The following is a 22,046-nucleotide window of genomic DNA, read 5'->3' as shown; positions in this document are numbered from 1 at the left end:
GATGATGATGATGATGATGATGATGATGATGATTTAGTTTTGAATTGTGTAATAGAGAACACGTACAGTGATACATGTACATTGTACTGACTCAAGTGGTGACACAGTGAGTCAGATGAGAGTGACACTGATGGCAATACTGAAGGTGAAGGTGATGATAATGACAATAATATCAGGGAACTTTTACAAGTGACCATGCAGATCAGGCAGAGTATGCACAACAGGAAAAGCACGTTTTAGATACTAAATAGATACATGAACCGTCAAAGAAAACGCATAAAAAACTGCTACCAATATTCACTGTATCCACAAGGTAAAGGACAAATGATCAATTTTGTACTCGCGATTTTCCGGATTTCTAATATTATTTTCTGTATATTTCAAATAAAGTTTTAAATACTGTTTCCTCTCACTGTTTTTTTCTTCTATTTCCTGTCTTATCTGAGTTTATCAGCTTTGCATTAATTAGTAGCTATAGCTTGCTAGAACAAACTCACTATTTGCCCAAATTAACGCATTATACCGTGAGTGTAAACATCTATTGATACGACTAATGGTAATACACGTGTGACACAGGGGAGGGGCACTTTTTACAAATGGAGATTTGGGGGAGGGTCGTGTGTGATTTCCTCCGGCCCTCCCCCTGTAAATACTGAAGGCTCCCTAAGGCACACAGATAGACACATTCTGTAACAGTTTTGCTTGTTTTTCATACTACATGTACAGTCGTTGCCTAAGTTTTATCCCCGGAATTGTGTGCACTTGTGTGTGTGATATTACGTACTGTATCAGTTGTTATTGTTTCTCTTGTTTCGTTCGTATCTCAAAGTTTGTCCTTTCCGGGTGTCCTTTACTCCACTGCAGCTGTACAGCCACAAAGTGCGTTGTTTCTTTACTCCAGTTACGCAATGTCGTCATAGAAACATTCGGAAGGCCCTGGCCACTTTACTCCCTGGTGATATTTTATCAAGCCGCAACAAGGACTAAAATGAGACGTTAAATGATAAATATCCCAGATCTTCTTTCTAAATATATCTAATATTGTTCAATCAATTTATAGAATAAAATGATATCACCTAAATTGAAATATTATCTGCATTATATTAATACACACTCTCGAATCCTCCAGCGGAATGATATTTCTGAATCATAGTGCAGTAGACAGTTCAAGATGGCGGCTTACTGATATTTTGTGTTTCGTCTCCAAAATAACAGGCTTTCGTTGATGTTTTCGTATGTCATGAACGTTTTCCGTCTGAAGACATACTGCTCTTGAGGGAAACTGCAGTGGACCTTGATATCAGTGAGACTTTTATCTTTTATGCCGTTGCCATACCTGGAATTTTCACGTGTTGTGTGCTGTATTCCGACAAACGGCTTGCATTCGGTGTCTGTAGTCTGAGGCCCTCTGGGCCCCAAAGAAAAACAACTTCTTGTAAATAATTTTGTAACTCCATTCACATGCAAGGAATATTAAGGAAAAATCGGTAAACTTTGGTTGATTAGCACGATGGCAGTCGCGAGACCGATCAACAAGGGGCCGAATGGCATTCGTACCAACGGAATCGTGGTGCCAGACACTTTAGTGGCCCCGAAGAAAAGTCAAGTCGTTCCTAATCATATACTTGACACAAGTAAGTGTTTATCAATTTCATTGAAAAGTTTGGTGAATTATGATAACGGTAATTTTTGCAAACATTTCTTGTGCAAGTGTAGAGATTTTCTTGTCGGCATTTGTGCGACAAACGCTTCATGTTTCAGCGTATTTATGACTAATCACAATAAATTTATTTTGAACTTGAATCGAAATTTAAACAGTCAGATTGGATCCGAGACTCAGAAGAACCAGGTATAACTTATCAGAGTAGCATAGATTTTTGTTAGCAGTTTAGTTGCCATTTGTTTCATACCTTCCATACACAAGCAGATTGTCTCATCAACAGAACTGCAGCTGTGCGTTTTATGATTTGTGGGCAGAGCACTGGCACGACAAGCAGTTTGTTCCTACATAACAATCCAGTACTACAATGTAATAACATTGGGTACCCTACACCCCTTCCGGTTGAATATAGAAAAAGATATCATGTACTGAACTTAGTAATATAGCAAGTTGTTTCTGGTTTAAACTATTGACATTCAAATAATAATTTGAATTTTCATTTCATGAATTTATGAATTATGTATGGAGGCAATGCATTGTTTTATGTAATGTCTGATGTAGGGTGTTTGTCTTTGGGTCAGTGAGGTAAAAAGGTACTGTGGAATGATTACAGACAAGTAAGAATAAGCAAAATTCTAAACAATCAAAATGGTATGTACATGTAGTATAGCTGAATTAGTAGTGTCAACCATCCATCAAGAGTATAAACATTTGTACAAGGACAAATTAAATTCAAAAATTCAAAATGCAAGTTATGATAGTTGAAATAGTTGTGTTAATCATCTGTTATGACTATAGACAGGTTTACAAACAAACTTTGTTATTCATTTTGATTCGATGATGTCTGTTGCATCAATGAATCATGACAAACCAGTCCAACTTCAAGATTTATTGCCACTTTGCAATGTGTTATATAGTTTTTAAATGAAACCTTACTTTCAAGTTTAAAAAAAAGTAGGTTTCTATAACACCATTATTGTTAAAAGATGAAACACTCTCAGAGATACTAGTGGGTGTATAGACGGTGTATCTATGTATGTTACCAACAGAAAGTGAAGTGATACAAAAAAATCATGTGTGAGGTGTACGTGCCACAGAAATGTGTAGATAGGGGACTTAATTTTCAGTGCCAGTTATACTATGTGTATTTCATATAACATATGAATGAATAAATCTACATCATCAACCTGAGTGTTTCTTTCTTCTGGAATGGACAGCTACAATTGGTGAGCTCTCCTTGTACAGATGCTTTGGACTGTACAACAAAGTGCATTTTACTTGTACCTAGCAGCAGAAGACTGTAAATCCATGTTTGGATAGTTACATGCAGTGTACTAATTGTGTACATAAGTACATCCATAACAAAATGAGTAACTGGTCAGACTGAACCTCTTGGATGCAGCTATGCATAGCACTCAAGATTGTTTTATAGCTGTCACCCTGAATGGCTATGGTGAAACAAGTATTGTGTGTATCACACAGAACTGTCCTAGAGACAGTTGTAGGGTATCTCATACCTGACAGAACAATATGAGATCATTAGTGTAATGGTAGGAGGATTGATAACAGCATGTATTGGGTAACGTCATGACTTAGCAAGGGTTCCCTTACATAATGATTTACTTAATATACTATACATTGTATTAACTCAATAACTGTGTTTTGTTTTTTCTTCCAAAATAGAAATCTTCCACAAGGTCAATCAAAATGATCTTGTTCAGGCTAGACCAGGTGTGGTACACTTTTCTGGGTATGAATTAGGAAATCTCCACAAGCAGACAATGGTAAGTACACTTAAAATAACATGTTATATTTGTGAATGAATAACTTGAAATTTGTACACTTTCACACTATGCACTGCCCAGTGGCTGTCACTTTGATTGTCAAATATACTTGGCAACTTTCAATTGATATTGGTAAATTGCCCTGATTATCAGTACGGTGTTATACAATGAATGTGTTACATGTCATCTTTTACTGGCTTTACATGTCGGTAACAAATATGTGCAAATTTTGATGATGTAATGTTAAAACTTTAAGAAGAAAATTGAAAACCACATGGTCTCCCAGTGTCAGTTGTGATAGTGAAATAAGATCTGCACTGATTTTCATGGTAATTCACACTTACAATTAACTGACAAAGTAACAATTTGAAGAATTTGAGCAAGAATTTCCTCAGATATTATAAGAAGACTTACTGTAACTGTAACTGTTCTCAAGTGATAACTAGATTCAGTATGGAATTTTGAACACTTACTGTCATCACGGTGTATAGAAACCATTAGTACTGCAGACATACAGATTCCATCCTTGAATCCAGGAAAATTACCAAGTGTTTTGCTTCCTAAAACTTAGTCATCTTGTTAAAAAAGGAGAAAACAAATCCAAAAACCATTAAAGTTGTGGTCACTTATAATAGTTATAAGTTTTGGTGATGCAGTTGACAAATTTGCAGTCTCCTAGTCCTATGAAAATTGTTAATTACACATGTAAATGCTATTGACAAATTTGCAGTCACTTATGGAGGTGTTATATTGTTGGTGATAATACAGTTGAACATAACCACTACTTGACATAATGACAAGTGATGCTTTCATTTATTTCAGAGGGTGGCAAACATCTCCTCAGAATGCCTACAGATGCATATCATACCACCATCTACAGCATACTTTAGGGTCAAATATAAGAAACCAGATAGACTAGTACCAGGTATGACTATGGACATTGTGGTAGAGTTTGTACCAGATGAATGGAGGTACTACTATGACTGTATCAGAGTACATTGCAAGGTATGTATTTAATCTGTTGTGCTGCTCTAAATAGTTAAATTTACACACTGAAAAGAAATAAAAATGTAGAAGGCACTGTTTGATGTTGGGGTGAGGTGCACATAAATATACTATGTAGACAAGATATAAGATTTGGCCAGGTTAACCATTCAGGTGAGTGACGAAGGGTTTAACAGAATCATGAACTCTAACGACAATCTGGATACGAAATATTTAATTCTCAGTACCTCAAATAGAATATTACTGCCGAGGCACATCATAAAAATAAGGAACATTCGATTTCTTGGTCAACATCACACAATTTAACTTTCGCTCCACACACTTCACATCTATTACTCTAGGCGCGCATGAAAGTTTGAATCATCACTAACTTTACAAAGTATAGATTTCAGTCCAGCTTACAAAGCTAGAGAAGAAAAAATTCACAGTACCATGGATGGAAACATTGAAATATGGTATCAGTGGTCGCAAGTGTTGTGATTAGTTATGGTAGCTGCAATGAGGCTGAAATCCCTAACAATTATAGTGACGTGTTACTATGAGGTTAAACCAGTTGCTACCAGTACATGTATATGAAAAAAACTTGATATACATATTTCATTTGCTGTCTTCTAACTTTATCATTTATGATCAGGGATAACATACCAGTGTACACAGTTGATAAGAATGTGTAATATTTGTCAGATCTGTAGATATATGTACTTCTGAGCAGATAAATTGATCTGTCATGTCACATAATACAAGTATGTAAGAATACATCATATTACAGGTCGTCTAAGTGTACATAAATATCCTCATCCTTATAATGATACAATTGTTTATCTCATACATGTACATGTATACTAACAGAAATTCAGCCAGGCGTACACGTTTAGCTTAGTCATGAATAACTTAGTATGTCAAGCATGGTTTGGCCTATTAAAATACATTGTAGTAGTTGTTAGACAAGTGTCACCAATGCAGAGCTGCTTCATCAGAATGCAGACATGGTGAAAAACGATACTTTGATCCTATAAGCCTCATGACAGGCCCTATACACTGGTTGGATGGTAACCTCTCACAACTGAGGTCACGTCAGGGTTTCTAAACACATGTAGACACAACATGATTGATCTTTTCTGCCTGTTGATGAGCGGAAATGGTGCTGTGTGAGATATTCACATTGTGTTTCAAGTAATTTCAGATGACATCTCATTGTCTATCATTGCTTGATTTCATAATATATACCATTCTTGATGCAGAGATTTGTAAATTGTACAAATTGTTAGCTCTTATACTTAGAACAATACACATCGGTATTTAACACTGAGTAAAGACTCAAATATGTGCCAGCCATCATGATTGAAATTCTTTAAAAGTGTTAACATTTAGCATGCTTACCAAATATGATTTCTCTGATCTTTGCAGAGTAGAGGGGTTATTATCATACAATAGCTTGAAATGTACTGCATGGAAAATTACATGAGAAAAATTTCTTTTGTTATGCAATTCTACGATTATTTAAATTACATGGCAACATTTTGAAATTCTGTGTGATAAATATATATCATGTTCCATTTTTGATGGCAATGTGCCAGGCATGTTTTTTGTTCACTGAACATGCTAGACAGAAGTCTTATCACTACAGTATTAGTTTGAGTGTATGCAATAAGATACATTATGCAATAGATGAGTTTCCTTTGGATCTGACATGAAATCACCTTTACATGCAGATAGGTTCATTATTTTTTATTTTGATTTATATTTATACATTTTGCAGTGGGATATATGTATATCATTTGTATCATACCTATTGGTATAAATTATACATATATTTTGCAATTATAACAATATCATATTGTATGCATATTTTATGTTACCTTGTTTATATACTTGAACTCTACACTGCCATTGAGATTTTTAATGACAGTGACCCATTTACTATGAACCTCTTGTTCTGTGCTTGACTGCATATCACTTAAAGTGGCCTTCATATGATATGACCCTTTCATGATCCAGTGAGACAACAAAAACAGTGTCATATGCAGTCATGATATCTTTATATTAAAGCTGATTCAGGAAATCCCCAGGTGAATAAGTTGTTATGACGTGCAATACAGATGACAATAATAACACCTCATTTGGGATTCACATCACGTCTTTAACTTCATCATATTAAGTATTAAAAATAGATGGAGGATGAATTATTTGACAGCATGTCTTTTTCCTTGTCTGTTTGTGTCTTGTAGGAGGATGAGAATTTATTAATACCAATTCATGCATATCCGGTTATGAACACAGCTGATTTCCCAGAAATTGTTCACTTTCCACCGACACCAGTTTCTCACACGTAAGTTATTGTATTGTAAATACAACCTGCTAAAAAACACCCGTGCATTTGAATGAAGTGAGCTAAGGAAAGATTGCATACAATGACAAAATTAGGTAAAAACAACAATACAACTTATAATAAAAACAACCGAGGGTGCCTTTGATGTAGGTTTAGGCAATGCCTTTGTCAGTTTGTATATATCTGGGGAAGTTATAATGTAAAACTAAGAGTTGTACTTGATGATGTAGCGTTCTATCAGTAAACAGCGTTATGGGATCCTGGCTCCTGTAATGTTTATGTGTTGATAAGTTATTGACGCTAATTATATTGTATGTCTTTACATGGAACTTGTCCCATTCCTGCCTGGGTAAGCAAAAGCAGTGGTGTTTTTTCACGGGTTGTAATTTAGAAAAAAAATGAAATGTTATTGACAGGTTAGGTAATACCAGTCTTTCAGTGATTTGGTAGTTTACAATTTGCATTAAAAACAGCTTTGTATTTATTGTGATGTATGATGGTATTTCATGATATTCATTCATTTCATGGGCAAACGGTTTTAAGATAAAAAGACACAAAAAGGTTTTGACACCTGACTCCACTATACATTATATATATAATACCAGAAACTAATAAATACATCACCCCTGTATTTTTAAATGCCAGAATATATTTAACCTTATGTAAATGAGCAAATACTGAATGTATTGTTATGCAGGTTATGAATACATAATTATACAGTATTATATGCAGTGTTGCTGTCATTATTGTGACGGTTTATTTACATAAACATGATTGAACTAAGTACAGTTATATACATGTATGTAAATTGAACACATCATTCATGGCAGTGATGGCTTAGTGCAGTTACAAATAGAATGACTGAACCTGGCTGTTTATTAGTTGTGTAACACATAATTGATTTCTGCTGCAGTAGCATTATACTAGGTATACATTTAATTGAATTAATTGAATGGACAGAGGATGATCTTTGTAGCAAGCCTAGTATAGATATTATGTAGTGTAGATTAATTTAGATATTGATCAGCATCCGGTAACGTATACAGTTCATCAGCTAATCCCCAACAGACATGCTATATGGACATACAACCTTAGATGATGATGTTACTAGCTTGTCACAGCTGCAAGTGTCATCTATTCATTCCCCAATGTGTGCATTGTTATTAACTTGTTTTGTTTCTCCCTTGCCTTTTTTTTTTTGACGTATCTCCTCCGGTGCACACAGCTCTTCAAAAGTGATTCCGCTGCGATGTAATGCTCCAATAGATTTTGAATTCCAGTTAACCTATCTGCAGCCTCATCCAGCTTTCACAGTGCATCCTCTGTCTGGCATTGTGCCAGCCAGTGGGGAAGTCAGTATAGCTGTTTCCTTTTCACCCACTGACTTTAGTACTGCACACATGAAACTACAGCTGAATATCTCACAGTTCAATTCCAAACCACTCGTATGCAGTTTTTCTGGAGTCTCAGAACCAGGTCTAGCAAGGTAATTAGTCAAGACAGGTGTTCTAATTACATTACGTTATTTTTATTGCTCATCTCAGAGATGTTAGTCGATGATTGAGAAAATATTAATGATATTTTTACACTAGCACAGATAGTCAAGTGACAGGTCTCAAAAACGAGGACTTTATTTATTATAAGGTCGACAAGAGTTCTTATGATGTATTGCTGTTGTATAAAACACTTTGAGCAAACAATTCTACTTGGGTATGTTTTGTTGAATATTATGTCATCCCCACTCGGTGTCTCCAGGAAAAATAGTATTGAATATTATAATTGCAGAAATAGGTAAAATGGTGAAATGTATTCTTCCATTGTTGAATATGATAATTCCATAAGTATGGAAGTATGGAATATTATAATAAATGGTTGGGCGTACCATGACATATAATTTTTATGTGGAATTTAAGAGAAAGAAAAAATACTTTGTGTGTTGCTTTACAATGTTGATTTAAATCTCCGATTGTATTTGCAGAGTTGAAGCAGAAAAAAGAATGAAGGAAGATACATTTGATGAGGGTCCTGATGACAGTCCACTACTAGATCCACACTCCATATCACCTGTCAACATTGCAAGGAGGAAGAGACGGAGTAAAAGTAAAACTAGATCTCAGCCCCAGCAAGAAGTAGACTATGCAGGCTTTAGATTTCCAACCAATCTAAATAACACACATGCTGTCAACTATGTACTTAATCAAGAGCAAGGCAAAATGAGAGCTAAAGATCTTAGAGATGGTGAGTATCGATCGGTTGTACATGTATGTCTGTTTGTGTTGGTGTCACATGGTATGTCTCCGTCTCTGTCTCCATGTCTGTGTGCACCTGTGTGTGTATCATGTGATATGGACAATGTATGCAGCTTATGATATGTAGAATGTTATGTACAGTATTATGTGGTCTGTAAAGTTAGTACCCAAATTTAGATGCAGCACCTGAATTAGATCTTGTATCTTATTGCTGTATATGGTGTTTGAAATATTTGGTATAGAGTGTTTTTGCTGAGGGGAAAGCGATAAAAGTTGCAGAGTTTCCTATACAATCTGAACTTGTTTCAACTGAGCTTGGACTGCAGAATGTTGAATTTTACTAAAACAAGTACTATATGTGCGAGACTTCGTATATCTGGGTTACCCAGTGCATAAATTAACAAAGTTAGGAATATGAATTTGTTGTATTCTGTCAATCTGATTAAAATCAAAGCAGTGAACTTTGCGTGATGTCATTATTTACATGTGTTTCCTGCATTCTTTTTTGTTCCTTGAGGGAACACATTGTTCCTACATCTGGCACAATATCATGTGAATTCATGTTCAAATCCTGAGTGCTGAGTGGATATACTCAACCAATGAGAACGTGTTGTATGCCGAAGCTTGTGGGTACCATACCTCTGAATGCTGTGTTTGAAAAAAGCTTGAGTGCAGAGTGCAGACAACAATGTTATTGTTATTGTTTGGTGGTTCTCTTTGTTTCAATTTCAATCCTCGAGTGTTATGTTGTAAGACGGATTCAGGTTGGCTACACTTAAGTATGGGATTTTAACGTGAACTCCTATGGTAGTGTGTCAGATTTACGAACAAAGCACTCACTCATGGAACAAAAAACAGAACAAATGACACTAAGTGTAAGAGACAGGTAAATAAAGAAATCATGCTAAGTTCACTATGTCAAATTTATTGAGATTGGGTATTCTGTTTGCTATTGCTAATTGCTCAAGCAAAATAGAAGAAAACTATAACAATTGGTGTTTGGGTAGGATAGAGTCAGTGGAGGTAAAATTATGTCCACTAAGCTTCATTTGCCCGATGTATTATAGAAATAGAAAAATGTTGACTTGTAATAAGTAGATAATGCATCAGCTGTGTTCCGGTAATGTGTGAAAAGTATGTGTGTTGTATGAGGTTAAGAATGATTTGTATTGTTATCAGCTGTGAAAGTATTCACTCAGAGATGTCACCACTGTACACATACTTTATCCTGCACAGCAGATAGCTGCCCACAGTCAGTGATTTTGCAAAGCTAGTTAGACTGAAAGTTTCACCATAGTGTGTTCTCCTTTTCACTCACTCACTCACTCACTCACTCATTCATGCATTCACTAGCTCACTTGCTCACTCATCACCCATTCACTCAGTCACACACACACACACACACACACACACACACACACACACACACACACACAATCACTCACTCACTCTCACCCACCCACCCACCACCTACTTACTCCTAAGTGAGTGAGCCGATAAGGAACAATCCACACGAATGAATCCTTTAGTCTAACTTCTAATGAGACATGATAGCATGTGCATGAAATGTCTTGCTTGATGCCTCCTTATTTATGCAGACTTTTTGTGTTTTATTTCTCATTTCATTTCATTTCATTTATAATGGTTTGCTTGTTGATTTCAATCACAGCTGTTGAAGGTATTGTAATGCACAGCTTTGTACACAATGTAGAATGCGCCTTGGGGACCACTAAAATCAAAATTCTTCAAATTCTTTCCAAACTTTGCCACATGATAGGTTGGGGATTCAGAGTCTTCAAGGAAAGCTAAAATATGTTGTTCCCATACAGTTGATTCAGCAGCCATATTTGATAATATGTAATGGCTTAATTTTTATATAATTTTGACCTTATTAAAAAAAACATGTCCCTGATTGTCTTGCTTGATTTTAACTGAGAATGGGTTGGAGTTTTCTTGACCAAAGTAACAGTAAAAGTTGAAGATTTCTATTCCCAAGGCATATACTACATTCAATAATTAACCGCTGATTCTGTGTTTGATTGATTTGCTGTGGACTTTTGACTGCATTTAACCCAACTTCTGCTCTGTATTTACATCTTCATAATTTGTTTGATTAATTTTGTCATTTTTAAGGACATGGTCCAAATACAATGGATTTTTGATACACGCAGTTCACATAATCATATTTAATTAATTATCATACTTCAGTTTCAGTTGTCATGGATATGTACATAGAAAAATAGAAAATTCTTGAGTCAGTGGTTTTGCTAAGGTTGAGGAAAACCAGATAACATGGGATGGAAAGCTGTTGGAACTTACAATCTTGTCTTGTATCATAGTATTTGTTCAGAACCCCTGGTTGGCAAAGAAAAAATAAAAGAATTGGCCAACTAACTTGAAAAAGTATATTTTATAATACCCTGCCTACCGTTAATAGAAACACAAATTCTTTGAAATAATTGTAATTCAGATTCTTCTACAACTTTTATAATATATAATAAATAAATGATGAAACTAACATTGAAATTAAAAAAGAATAATTGAATCATCAATTATCATAATATAATGTTCTTTATCCAATTAACAAAGACTAAGTTTGCAGTAAGTTTGTAAAATTACATAGAACTAGCTGAGTGTACATATGAAACTAAAATAGAAAAAAGGAGGGAGACTCTAGTTATGGAGTGTGTACCTCTGACTGATGATCATATGTTTCAGTTCACTGGTTGCATACAATGTTACACTTGATTTGATACTTGGGGTATTTATAGTTGTAACATTAACCAGCATGCATGATTGCGCAATAACTGAATGTACAAAGATGAACACTAATCTATATGTTTTCTCCTCACTTCTCTCAGCTGTGCTTTCAAAAAAGGAGTCCGGTCCAAGTACAAGGCAGATGAAGGAGGCCCTGTTTGACCATGAAGTCAAACAGGATGTGTTATCAGAGAGGCGAAATCAACTTCGATGGTGAGTATTTTGTACATCGATACAGATCACTTGAGTAAATTGTATAATCTCAACTAACTATTATGTGTACAAAGAAAGAATGATTTACTATTGTGGGCATTGGGATGTTCATTATGTGTTGTATGTTGTTTTAATTAATACATGTTTTGTAGATTTGTCTTTGAATTTTGTCTTTCTGACACTGGTTGATTACATGGCTGCAGTACTTTAGCAAAGAGAGTGAAACATTACCTTGAAAGTATCATTGGTATAATGTCATTATAACAATTACTTACGTAGGCAATACATCTTGCAGCTTCCTTGACTTTCTATGTACACCTACTAGACTTTTGTAGTAATAAAAAAAATACATAAGCTGATTCAATTTTAATTTTCGTCAAAAGTTTTAACAATTGTTAGAAGTTGTTTTTATCTTTGAGAGTCTTTTCAGTTTCTTTTTACGATGCCTATTATTAAAATGAACTAATCTACCCTTTATGGAATTGACTGGTGAATGCAACATTTAAGTACAGACTGAATCATCATAAAATGTATTTTGCTTCAAATTAACCCAATCTTTGGTCAGAGGGTAGAGGATTTGAACTAACTTGCTTGTTTGTGTACTTCTTATAGGCAAGTTCATTTGGGTCGTGAACAGATATCTCCAGGTGCAAGACTTGATATCATGGAAGCAAGAAAAGAAGCAGAGAGAGAATACCATGTAAGGATGCTATGACAGCTTTTCTATCTACAAATACCTGTAGACATAGAATTAGTACATTTCTCTATCCTTCCAAGTGTTGTTTTGTTATTTCATGAAGCCCAGAAGAAAGATACAGTTATCAGTACATGCAATTTTTTGTGATAAAGTAAAACCGTGTGCTATTTACCGTTAACAAAATTTTACTTACTCCTTACAGTTTCAAAGGGGAGATCCACTCCCAGACATTGAGTTCAACAGGGCTTGTACTGCATGTACACAGAGGAGAACACACAGAAGAGCAGATTACCTCCCCAGCATCGAAGCCAAATTTGACAATTACACCAATGATCCATGGGCACTGAGACATAGAGCAATGGGTAGATTCCAACAAGCTGCTTGGAAGGTTATAGTACGGATGAGAGTTAACCATCGCATTAGGTTAATCAAGAAACTAGTGGAGGACTACAGGGCTGGAAGGGCTGGAAGAGAACCATCTGGTGAGTTCATAGGTCGAGGGTTATTGAATATTCTTTATGCCCATATTTCAAACTTGAACAAAGAGATATTTTCTTTCCCTGATATCATTTGTACATTTAATGTATATTAAATTCACATAATACATAAATTGTCTATCTAACTTTTGTTCCAAACACAGACTTGAACATTTGTGTGTTAATTTTTTGACTGTACCACTCTGGTTTACCAAAGCAGATGAATTTTCATTTGAAGTTGTCTAACTGTTGATACGTTATATTTACAGCTACATATGGTGATAACAAAGATGCTGCAATCCAGGATGTACCAATAGAGATAGAAAAGGCTAACGTGATGCCGTATGCTTTCCCTACATATACACCTCCAGACATCAAAGACGATATGGTAAGTGTCATATACATGCAAGTTACTAATACTCCACACTTCTAAACATCAGCTTTTCCAGTACATACTATTGTGGTATATTGAAGTATATTTTGAAAGTTTACAAAGATTCTCATAAGTATCAGTCTGAGACTTTCCTGCAGTTGTATTCTGTGGAAATTCAGATATCTTGACAGTGATGTCATCAGAGGTACAGACATCATCTCTAAAGTAACTGTTACAATGAGATATCCGTAGGTAAGATGTAGTTCAATAGTTATACTAAGTAGGAAATGTCTTGTTTCTCTTCCAGGCTCCTGATGCTTTAGGTTCAGTGCCAGTGCAACCCACAGATGTCTTTGTGAAAAGGAAAGTGCCATACAGCAATCTTAAGGTAAGAAATGGATTTGTTGAAAGGATACCTCATGAATTCACTATGTTTTAATAAAAATTTGCTTTGATTCACTTAGTGTGGAGCTGGCATCTATCAGAACTTAGACAGAAGTGATGTACAGACCTTGGTAGGAAACTTCTGTTAGACATATTGTTGACTGCTTATGTTGTGATACATTTACAATAAATAACAAAAGGAACAGTTTACAAGATGTTTAGTGGAAGTTGTCTAGCAAGGCCTTATGGTGAAGTTTATCCACATTTTAACCAAAAGTGTGTATACTTTGTTTGTAGGTTCCACAGCAATACAAATCTATGGGATACAAAGCGCACAATGTACATGATGCATCCAGTGGTTATGTAGCACCTAAACTTGTAAGACCACTCAGAACAGGAGCTGAGGTAAGTCTAGAAAAGAACACATTCAATAAAATATGGCCAACTGAAGACTCAGTAAAGATGATGCTTCCATCCTGAACCCTTACATTATTTATTGATACTCTTATTGAGTATGAAATTATCATACAGTGTTTGATTGTCACTCACTTCTCATGATAACAGTGCCAGTCAAAACTTGCAATTCATTCAGTGCAAATAAACACAGATTTAGTATGTATTGATAGTAGTAGTATTACAGTATTTAACAGATTTTTGGAATTTGATGGACTTTGTAATTACATGAAGTTCATGATGACACTAAAATTATATGAACTAATTTTTTACTATTAAACACTAAAAAATTACCTCATAATTTTGTGATGATAGATGCTTTCTCTTTCATCCAAATTCTAGTTTAAGAAAGATGGTGTTAGATATTTCAAATTGAGTTGTCAAATACAATATATCAAATTGTTTGCTATATATGGTGGTATTGATAACATTGACTGTCCATCTTATGAAATTTATTAATTATTCCAATATAGGATGTCTATAGTGGCTACAGAGTTCTCGTTAGTTGACATCTGTGAGGTGCATATTCCATAAATAAATGTTAGCCCATGTACATCCTGTATACAACATTTTGATAAAGTAATTTCTTAAGAAATGTCATTTTGGATGATTATCAATCAATCAATCAATCAATCAATCAATCAATCAATCAATCATTCAAAAATAATTTGTAACACGTCAGACTCCAGAACCAAAGTACTGTTTGAAAACCTAGTTATACAATGTAATAGATCAGATGTCATGGAATTAAGCATTGCAATGCTAGAACGTGTATTAATGTGTACATTTGTGTCGTTTGTAGGATGAAATTATCACATTACAGGCACCTCCACCACCACCTGGTACAGCATGGGCACGTGAAAGAACAGCAGATAGTCTGGGAGAGGCTGTTATGGAGGAAGCACAGGAAAGGGAGACAGCTATGGCGTTAGCTCCACCAGCTGCACTCTTTCAACCCATTGAATATCCATCTTTACACATCTTTGTAAGTATCTGGTCAGACACATCTTTAAATTTACAAATGAAATAGTTCCCCTTTTAGTGGTAGGGCTATAGCCAAGTTCAATATTACACTGTGTTCAACAAAACTAAATCTGTATGGACTGAGTAATTCTATATCGTATATTAGTGCAGTATACTATTGAAATTATCATGTTATATAATGTTATGTCATATGGCTCAAAATATTCTGTGAACTTCCTGTCATAGTCATTGAATTCAGTGTTACATACAAAGATAACCTATTTCTATCATTTTGACTACATTAAAAGGTTTTGTCATTCATTTGAGGGCGTACTGCTCCCCCCCCCCCCCCAAATAAAAAAAAATAATAATAAATAAATAAATAAAAAAATAAAATAAAATAAAATAGATAAATAAATAAATGAATGAATGAAAAAAAAAAATAGAAGTTACTATTACGACACATATTAGTGGGAGCTTACATACATTCAAGTATCTGATGTATGTCAGTACATAGCAATGTGCTAGGGATGTTACCATATAAAGGTTATAGACTAGCGATGTGTACATTATAATGCCTTTTATATTATTATGCCTACTTGTTTGTATTCTGTCATCAGAACCCAGCACCTGGTTTACAAGTGTTTCTGCCACCGTTGCCATATGCTGAAGTGGATCCAGACTTCCATCTCTGTCCATTACCAAGATATACTCACAAAGATCCTACAAACAAGCATGCAGCCACTCTCAAGAAATTCCTGGACAGAGAGGTATGTAGTCTAGATTTTATCAATTCATTCAGAGAAGTCCCATCAATTCAATTATATCTCCCAGTGATGGAGGTAGAACAGTGATGCTCATGATGGAATAGTTGAGTCAATGATTAACATGAATGCCAACAATGATGAACCATTCTGCCTAAAATCATGGAATGCGGGTGTTAAAAATTCAAATTTCTGACATTGACTTCAATGAGTCAAATGCTAGCAGCTTACTCATAACTGTACAGTGTAACTAAGTCCAGTGACTCATGCCATACAAACAGCATGACAAATACAGTGTCAGAGAATATATGTTATTGTTTTGTCTTGTAGGATGTGATCCGAGGTGTAATGCAATGGAAGAAGTTCCCATCACAAGGCTTAGTGTCGTTATCTAACACCCCAACTCTTACCAATGTTTGGGTGCCAAGATGGTAAGAAGGCATTGGAAAATATCACTATCAGAAGTGTCTGTTGTCAGTTCTTTTACAGTGAAATCGCCAGAACAGTAATGTGAAATTGAGTTGATATTATTAGATTGCCCTGCAGGCATTATACATATAGTGTATAAGTGAAGCTGTATGAATATGAAGTCAATAGGGATAATATTAGTCTGAAGTGTGGTAAATCGCCGTGGTGCACTCTCAACTTATGTTGATTCTATTATCGTAACATGCCTACAGTTAGATTCACAGTAGGTGCATTGTTAGTCCATAAAGTGATATCCCAGATCAATCTTGTCTATTTCAAGACCATGTTTTCAATGAAACACTATCATTTGCTTGATATAAGTTTTTGTCATACCTACTCCTAGCACTCACACTAATCAAAAACATGTGCACTGCTCTTGTATACCAGAATCTGATTGGTCAGTGAAAACAAGACCACCTGTGATGTACAAAGCACAAAGCCTTTAATAATGAAGGAAATAATACTTGTGTCACACATAGATAAGATAATGCCAACAGGCCTTAGCTATATCATGCAAAAATTGATATATATATATGTGTAGATGAAGGGTTGTCTCTGTCTGTGATATAGTTGATCTTTGCCCTCTGATGATTCTCCAGGAGCATAACATTGACATGTGACTTGAAATGCATGGCAATCATATGTATACTGTGTGTTTTTGTTTACTGCAGGACTGACCCATTCAGCCAAGACATGCTACCAAGTGAAGTACCAACCTTACTGGATGGTTTAGCTAGAGATGATGCTGTAGAGATGGCACATAGTGATACTTCGTAAGTGTATTTCTTGAAATCTGCACTTTAACAATTGAGTAGAATCACATCCAAACTCTATCATGCCAGAGCCAGAGGGCTAGATGTGATGTACCACCTATATGTAACAGTGTCGGTGTACATTAAGTGGACGGATATACTGTAAAAATGAGATGTTCTCTGTTATCATCAACAGATTGACAAGTTTGTCTATGATAATGCTGGTATTCATAAATCAGTCCTGATAATTTTGAGTGACAAATGATACAAATTGCATACAATGATTTGCAATAAAATTATTTAAAATGATGACACATGGTTATGAGCAGGTAACGGTAAAGACATTTTCATACATTGAGGACAAAAAATTTTCATTGTAATGCCCTTTGTCAGATTAGGAATGAAATATTAGATGAGACAATCAGTCGTCTGGCTGAGAGCTATACAAAATGTTGGCCCTGAACAAAAAGCTTGATTCTACCAAATCATGGGTCTTTAATGTTAATACATGAGTGCGTGAATGTAAAGTATGATTGTCTAATACATAATGTGTTCTGTTTTCCCTCAACACTACAGGGAAGATGAAGGAGATGTTGTAGATAAAGATGTAGATAGTGAGAGGAGAGAGGATGAGATTGCCCTGACACCAGAAATGGTGAATGCACAGTTCCCATTAATAGATCAACCTCTCAGTCCTAGCCCAGCACCTGAAGGTCAAACAAGGTCAGTGACCTCATCAAATGTATAGCTGTTTGTAATGTTAGTTTAGTAACATATGGGAATGTGATACAATACGATAGGAAATGTTGAGTTTAAACTTACCTATCTGTTTGTGATGAAGGTTTTTGTAACACACATAAATCTGGTTGAATATGATAGGGTGAAATACTGAGTTTAAACTCACCTATCTATTTGTGATATCAGTTTTGTAACACATGAAAATCTACTAGAATGTGATAAAGCTTAACACAAAACTTTGTGCTCGCTATTTAGAAAGATATACAGCTATTTAACTGTCTGCAACACATATGGTTGGGATATTTCTACTGGAGTTAAATTTATAGAAAGTCTGCTGTTCGTGAAAACGGAGAGAATGAATGACTTCTTTCATTAGTTTGACTTGGGAGTTCATCACACAGTGAAATCATTGTACAACTAGTTTATTGTGCGTGCTGTTGTCATAGTAACTTTATAGTCAGTAGACAGGCTATGATTTCAAGCAAAGGTCAGTATTTAGGTACACTTGTATATGGATGATATTTTTGACAGCATGTTGCTAACCTGTATTCTCCATACACATTGACTTTCAGTGAGGAGTTTCCTCATGGTCCAAGACTTCCTGTACATAACAATCCTGTATCAAGTGTGGGTCCTGTACCAAGGTGAGATGTTCTATCAAAATCACACAATTTTCAAAACTCTACAATTCACTCTACAATGCTGCAAGAAATAGGGTGAAATTTAGATTTTACAGAGATTTGATATCAAAGAGTGAGACAGTTGCAATCGGATGAATTAGTAAAGACAGGTGCTGAGTATATCAATCACTTGTAACTTATTTAGCTGTTTATCTTATCAGAGTGCCTCAAACTTGCCCACTTTCTCATGTACAACTATGGAATGAATGAGTTGTATGAATTGAGATAAGGAAAGACATTTAATGCAAAAGTGAAGTAAACACAAACAAGATCACAGATACAAAAGCAAGAGTGGATGCCTCAGATGTACATTATTGTGACTTATCAGCTTCTTCTTTTTTTTTTTATTTTTGACATCAGTGTGAAAGTTACTCGTTTAGTAAATTGTCTACTTCTATATTGTAAACTGAATAGTGCCTCAATAAATTTAGTTGTTCAGGGTCCCTGGTGTCTTTTTCTCTCATCAATTACTTACATTAATTACTTCATGGCAAGAAACTTGTCTTGTTCCCAATTACCACAATTAGATTCATGCTATTGTTCTATTTAACAATGGTGTTTATCATAGAGTTAAAAAGAAATGCCATTTTTACCTATCAACCCCTTCTCATGTATTACATTTTCAGAGAGAAACGTGAGCGAGAACTCGAAATGTTCCTCAAGAAGAGATACAACAGACTTGGTGATAGAGTGGAGTCAAAGGTCACACACATGGAGAACTTAACGACAGACCCAGCATTAGTGTTAAAGTAATATTTAGAGTTACTTACAGCCTCCAAACTTTACTTGTACAAAAAAAGAAATCTCTGCAAGAGACAGATGTGTATATTTTTGAAACGATAGAAATGTGAAAAGATGGGGAAGGAGAGAGTAGATGTGGTTTTTTTCTACATTTCTTCCTATAATTGCAATTTTTCTCTTCGGAGCTGATTATGTTTCGTTCTCTGTGTTTGATATTTTTCGGTTGTAAACTTGATAAGTGTTATATAATGCAATTTAAATGAATGAAAATATGTTTTATATACAGTTTGTATACTGGGATGAAATTGATTTCTTATACTAAAATTGCTGTGGAACAGTCATTCGTGTACAGCTCTCACCAAATATTTTCAATTTTTTCATCACTTGGAAAAAAAAATAATAACATGATGAAAAAAAATATACATTAAAGTTCCACATAGTAATATTTAAAAAAAAAGAAGAAACAAAATTTACATTTTCTTATGCCCTAACATACTGATGTATCTATCAACTTGTTTCCTTTATTCATAAGTACAACATCCTCACTGACATATTAGGGGTACATGTATTTTAGACGTGGATTAAACATGACACTTAGGTGTGTGCATATCGTGGGAGCACCTCTGCTGTTTACTATTTGCAAGGGTAAATTAATAAATAAATAATCACTGTTGCTTGACCTCTCTTGGATGACCTCTCGGTTGACCTTTCTCAGTGACCTCAGCCGTTCTGTAACATTTGCAACATGTTTGTTACTGGTCTTTCTGCAGTAGGAATATGATCTGCAGTTTAATATACACAATCTTTTTATAACTGTATGCTGGTCAATATTGATCTGTCTTAGAGTTGACATGCTTAGATATACCATCTGGAGTACATTACATAAATCTGATATTACTAATTGAATTGATATAAACTACTACCTACTTCTACTATGTAGGAGCATGTGATGGCACTATTGATGTAGTAATATTACATCCTGTGGTGGCGCTATTACAGTGGGGTCAAACTATATCTGTACAACCAATGATGATGCCATTGCAGTAGCAAATACCATGTCCTCTGATGTGTTCATTGCATTTGGGTCAAATATCATGACGTGATGATGCCATTGCAGTTGGGTCTAATATCATGTCATGTGATGATGCCATTGCAGTGGGGTCAAAAACCATGTCATGTGATGCAACAATTTAGAAAATCTCAGACTCGGATATTACTGATACTGTGTTGTAACCAAGTACTCCAAACTCTAGTTACATTATTAAACTTGCATTTATGGTCACATTCAATGACAACACCACAGCTAAGAAGCACAAGACTTTAAAAAACTCATGTATTGTACTATGTATAATACACATTTCTTGAAAACATTAAGAAATACACATAGAATAGTCCGTTTAGATTCAAATATCCTGTCAAGAGTTATTACATGAATTATCAAATCTACCAACATAAGGTACATCATGAGATGTGGAGTCACAACTTGTCTGACGATATCATCCTACCAACATAAGGTACATCATGAGATGTAGAGTCACAACTTGTCTGACGATATCATCCTACCAACATAAGGTACATCATGAGATGTGGAGTCACATCTTGTCTGACGATATCATCCTATCAAAATTGAAGAACAAAAACTCGTCACTGCGTGTCTCGTCTAATATTTTGACAACAAACGTATTATACATTTGTACTGACTCCACTACACCTCACGTGATATGTTACATATATATATATGCAATAATATTCTGCATATTATTACCACTTTCCTATCTCTTGTATTATATATTATAGAAATAGCCTGAATAAAAAAGCATTTTGTACAGTGATCATTAAATATACTATGTGGATTATGTCTTTTATCTCTATTTTGACCTACCAGCATTGAGGTCAAGTGCTATATTGCTAATACCAAGACTTGACGTACTATAAAGACCCTGCCAACTATCATAAAGTAGATATAGATTCATGGTGAATTATCCTGTTTACTGCGCTGTCGAGATACATCGTTAGTTGGTTGTTACCTCCCCAAGCCCTCATATTCTCTGCTTGTAATGATTACATTTTCAAAGCTGATAACAGATTGAAAATTTCACCCAATAGCCTAGTTGATGACAGTGTGCAGTCCTTTCTACCATGACAACTAGTCGGACTATCATTATTCAAATGAATCAATATGTAAATATACACACATTACCCTACCTGAGGCAAATGAAGTGGAGATATGTTAATTTACATGTTATTTACATATGGTTAATATAATATGTAAATTTAACCCAACGGGTGCTTGATAACGACTGGGTCAGAAAAAAATAATTCTGGATTCATAATTTATGTTACCACCATACTGGCAGAATTTTTTCTAAAGTCAAAACTTCTTAAAAGTTTGGCCACTCAAAGCAATGATCATGCAATATTACTTTTGAAATGTCAAAAGTGAGAATTTGAGATTGACTGACTATAATGCGTTCAGACATAAAAAACTTGTCTCTAAAAAAATTGATAAAAATGAAAAACAACAATGAAAATTTGTTGTATGTTGGTGTTAATTAAG

The 22,046-nt window shown here is 35.0% G+C and overlaps 1 protein-coding gene across 1 annotated transcript; it reads left to right on the top strand.

Moving 5' to 3' along the window:
* The first annotated feature begins 1,184 nt into the window (after positions 1-1,184).
* On the top strand, positions 1,185-21,315 carry LOC144433606 (cilia- and flagella-associated protein 221-like). The gene is made up of 19 exons (XM_078121941.1): positions 1,185-1,634; positions 3,344-3,444; positions 4,267-4,449; positions 6,678-6,778; positions 8,004-8,264; positions 8,757-9,016; positions 11,889-12,000; positions 12,613-12,700; positions 12,900-13,179; positions 13,443-13,561; positions 13,854-13,934; positions 14,228-14,335; positions 15,186-15,368; positions 15,967-16,116; positions 16,441-16,541; positions 17,250-17,351; positions 17,907-18,053; positions 18,641-18,712; positions 19,375-21,315. Exons 1-19 carry the CDS (start codon positions 1,511-1,513, stop codon positions 19,499-19,501), a joined length of 2,700 nt encoding a protein of 899 aa, XP_077978067.1. The 5' UTR covers positions 1,185-1,510; the 3' UTR covers positions 19,502-21,315.
* Positions 21,316-22,046: the final 731 nt, after the last annotated feature.

This window comes from Glandiceps talaboti, chromosome 4, assembly GCF_964340395.1.
Source record: "Glandiceps talaboti chromosome 4, keGlaTala1.1, whole genome shotgun sequence".
NCBI lineage: Eukaryota > Metazoa > Hemichordata > Enteropneusta > Spengelidae > Glandiceps > Glandiceps talaboti.
This window is presented reverse-complemented; position numbering and strand designations above follow the sequence as displayed.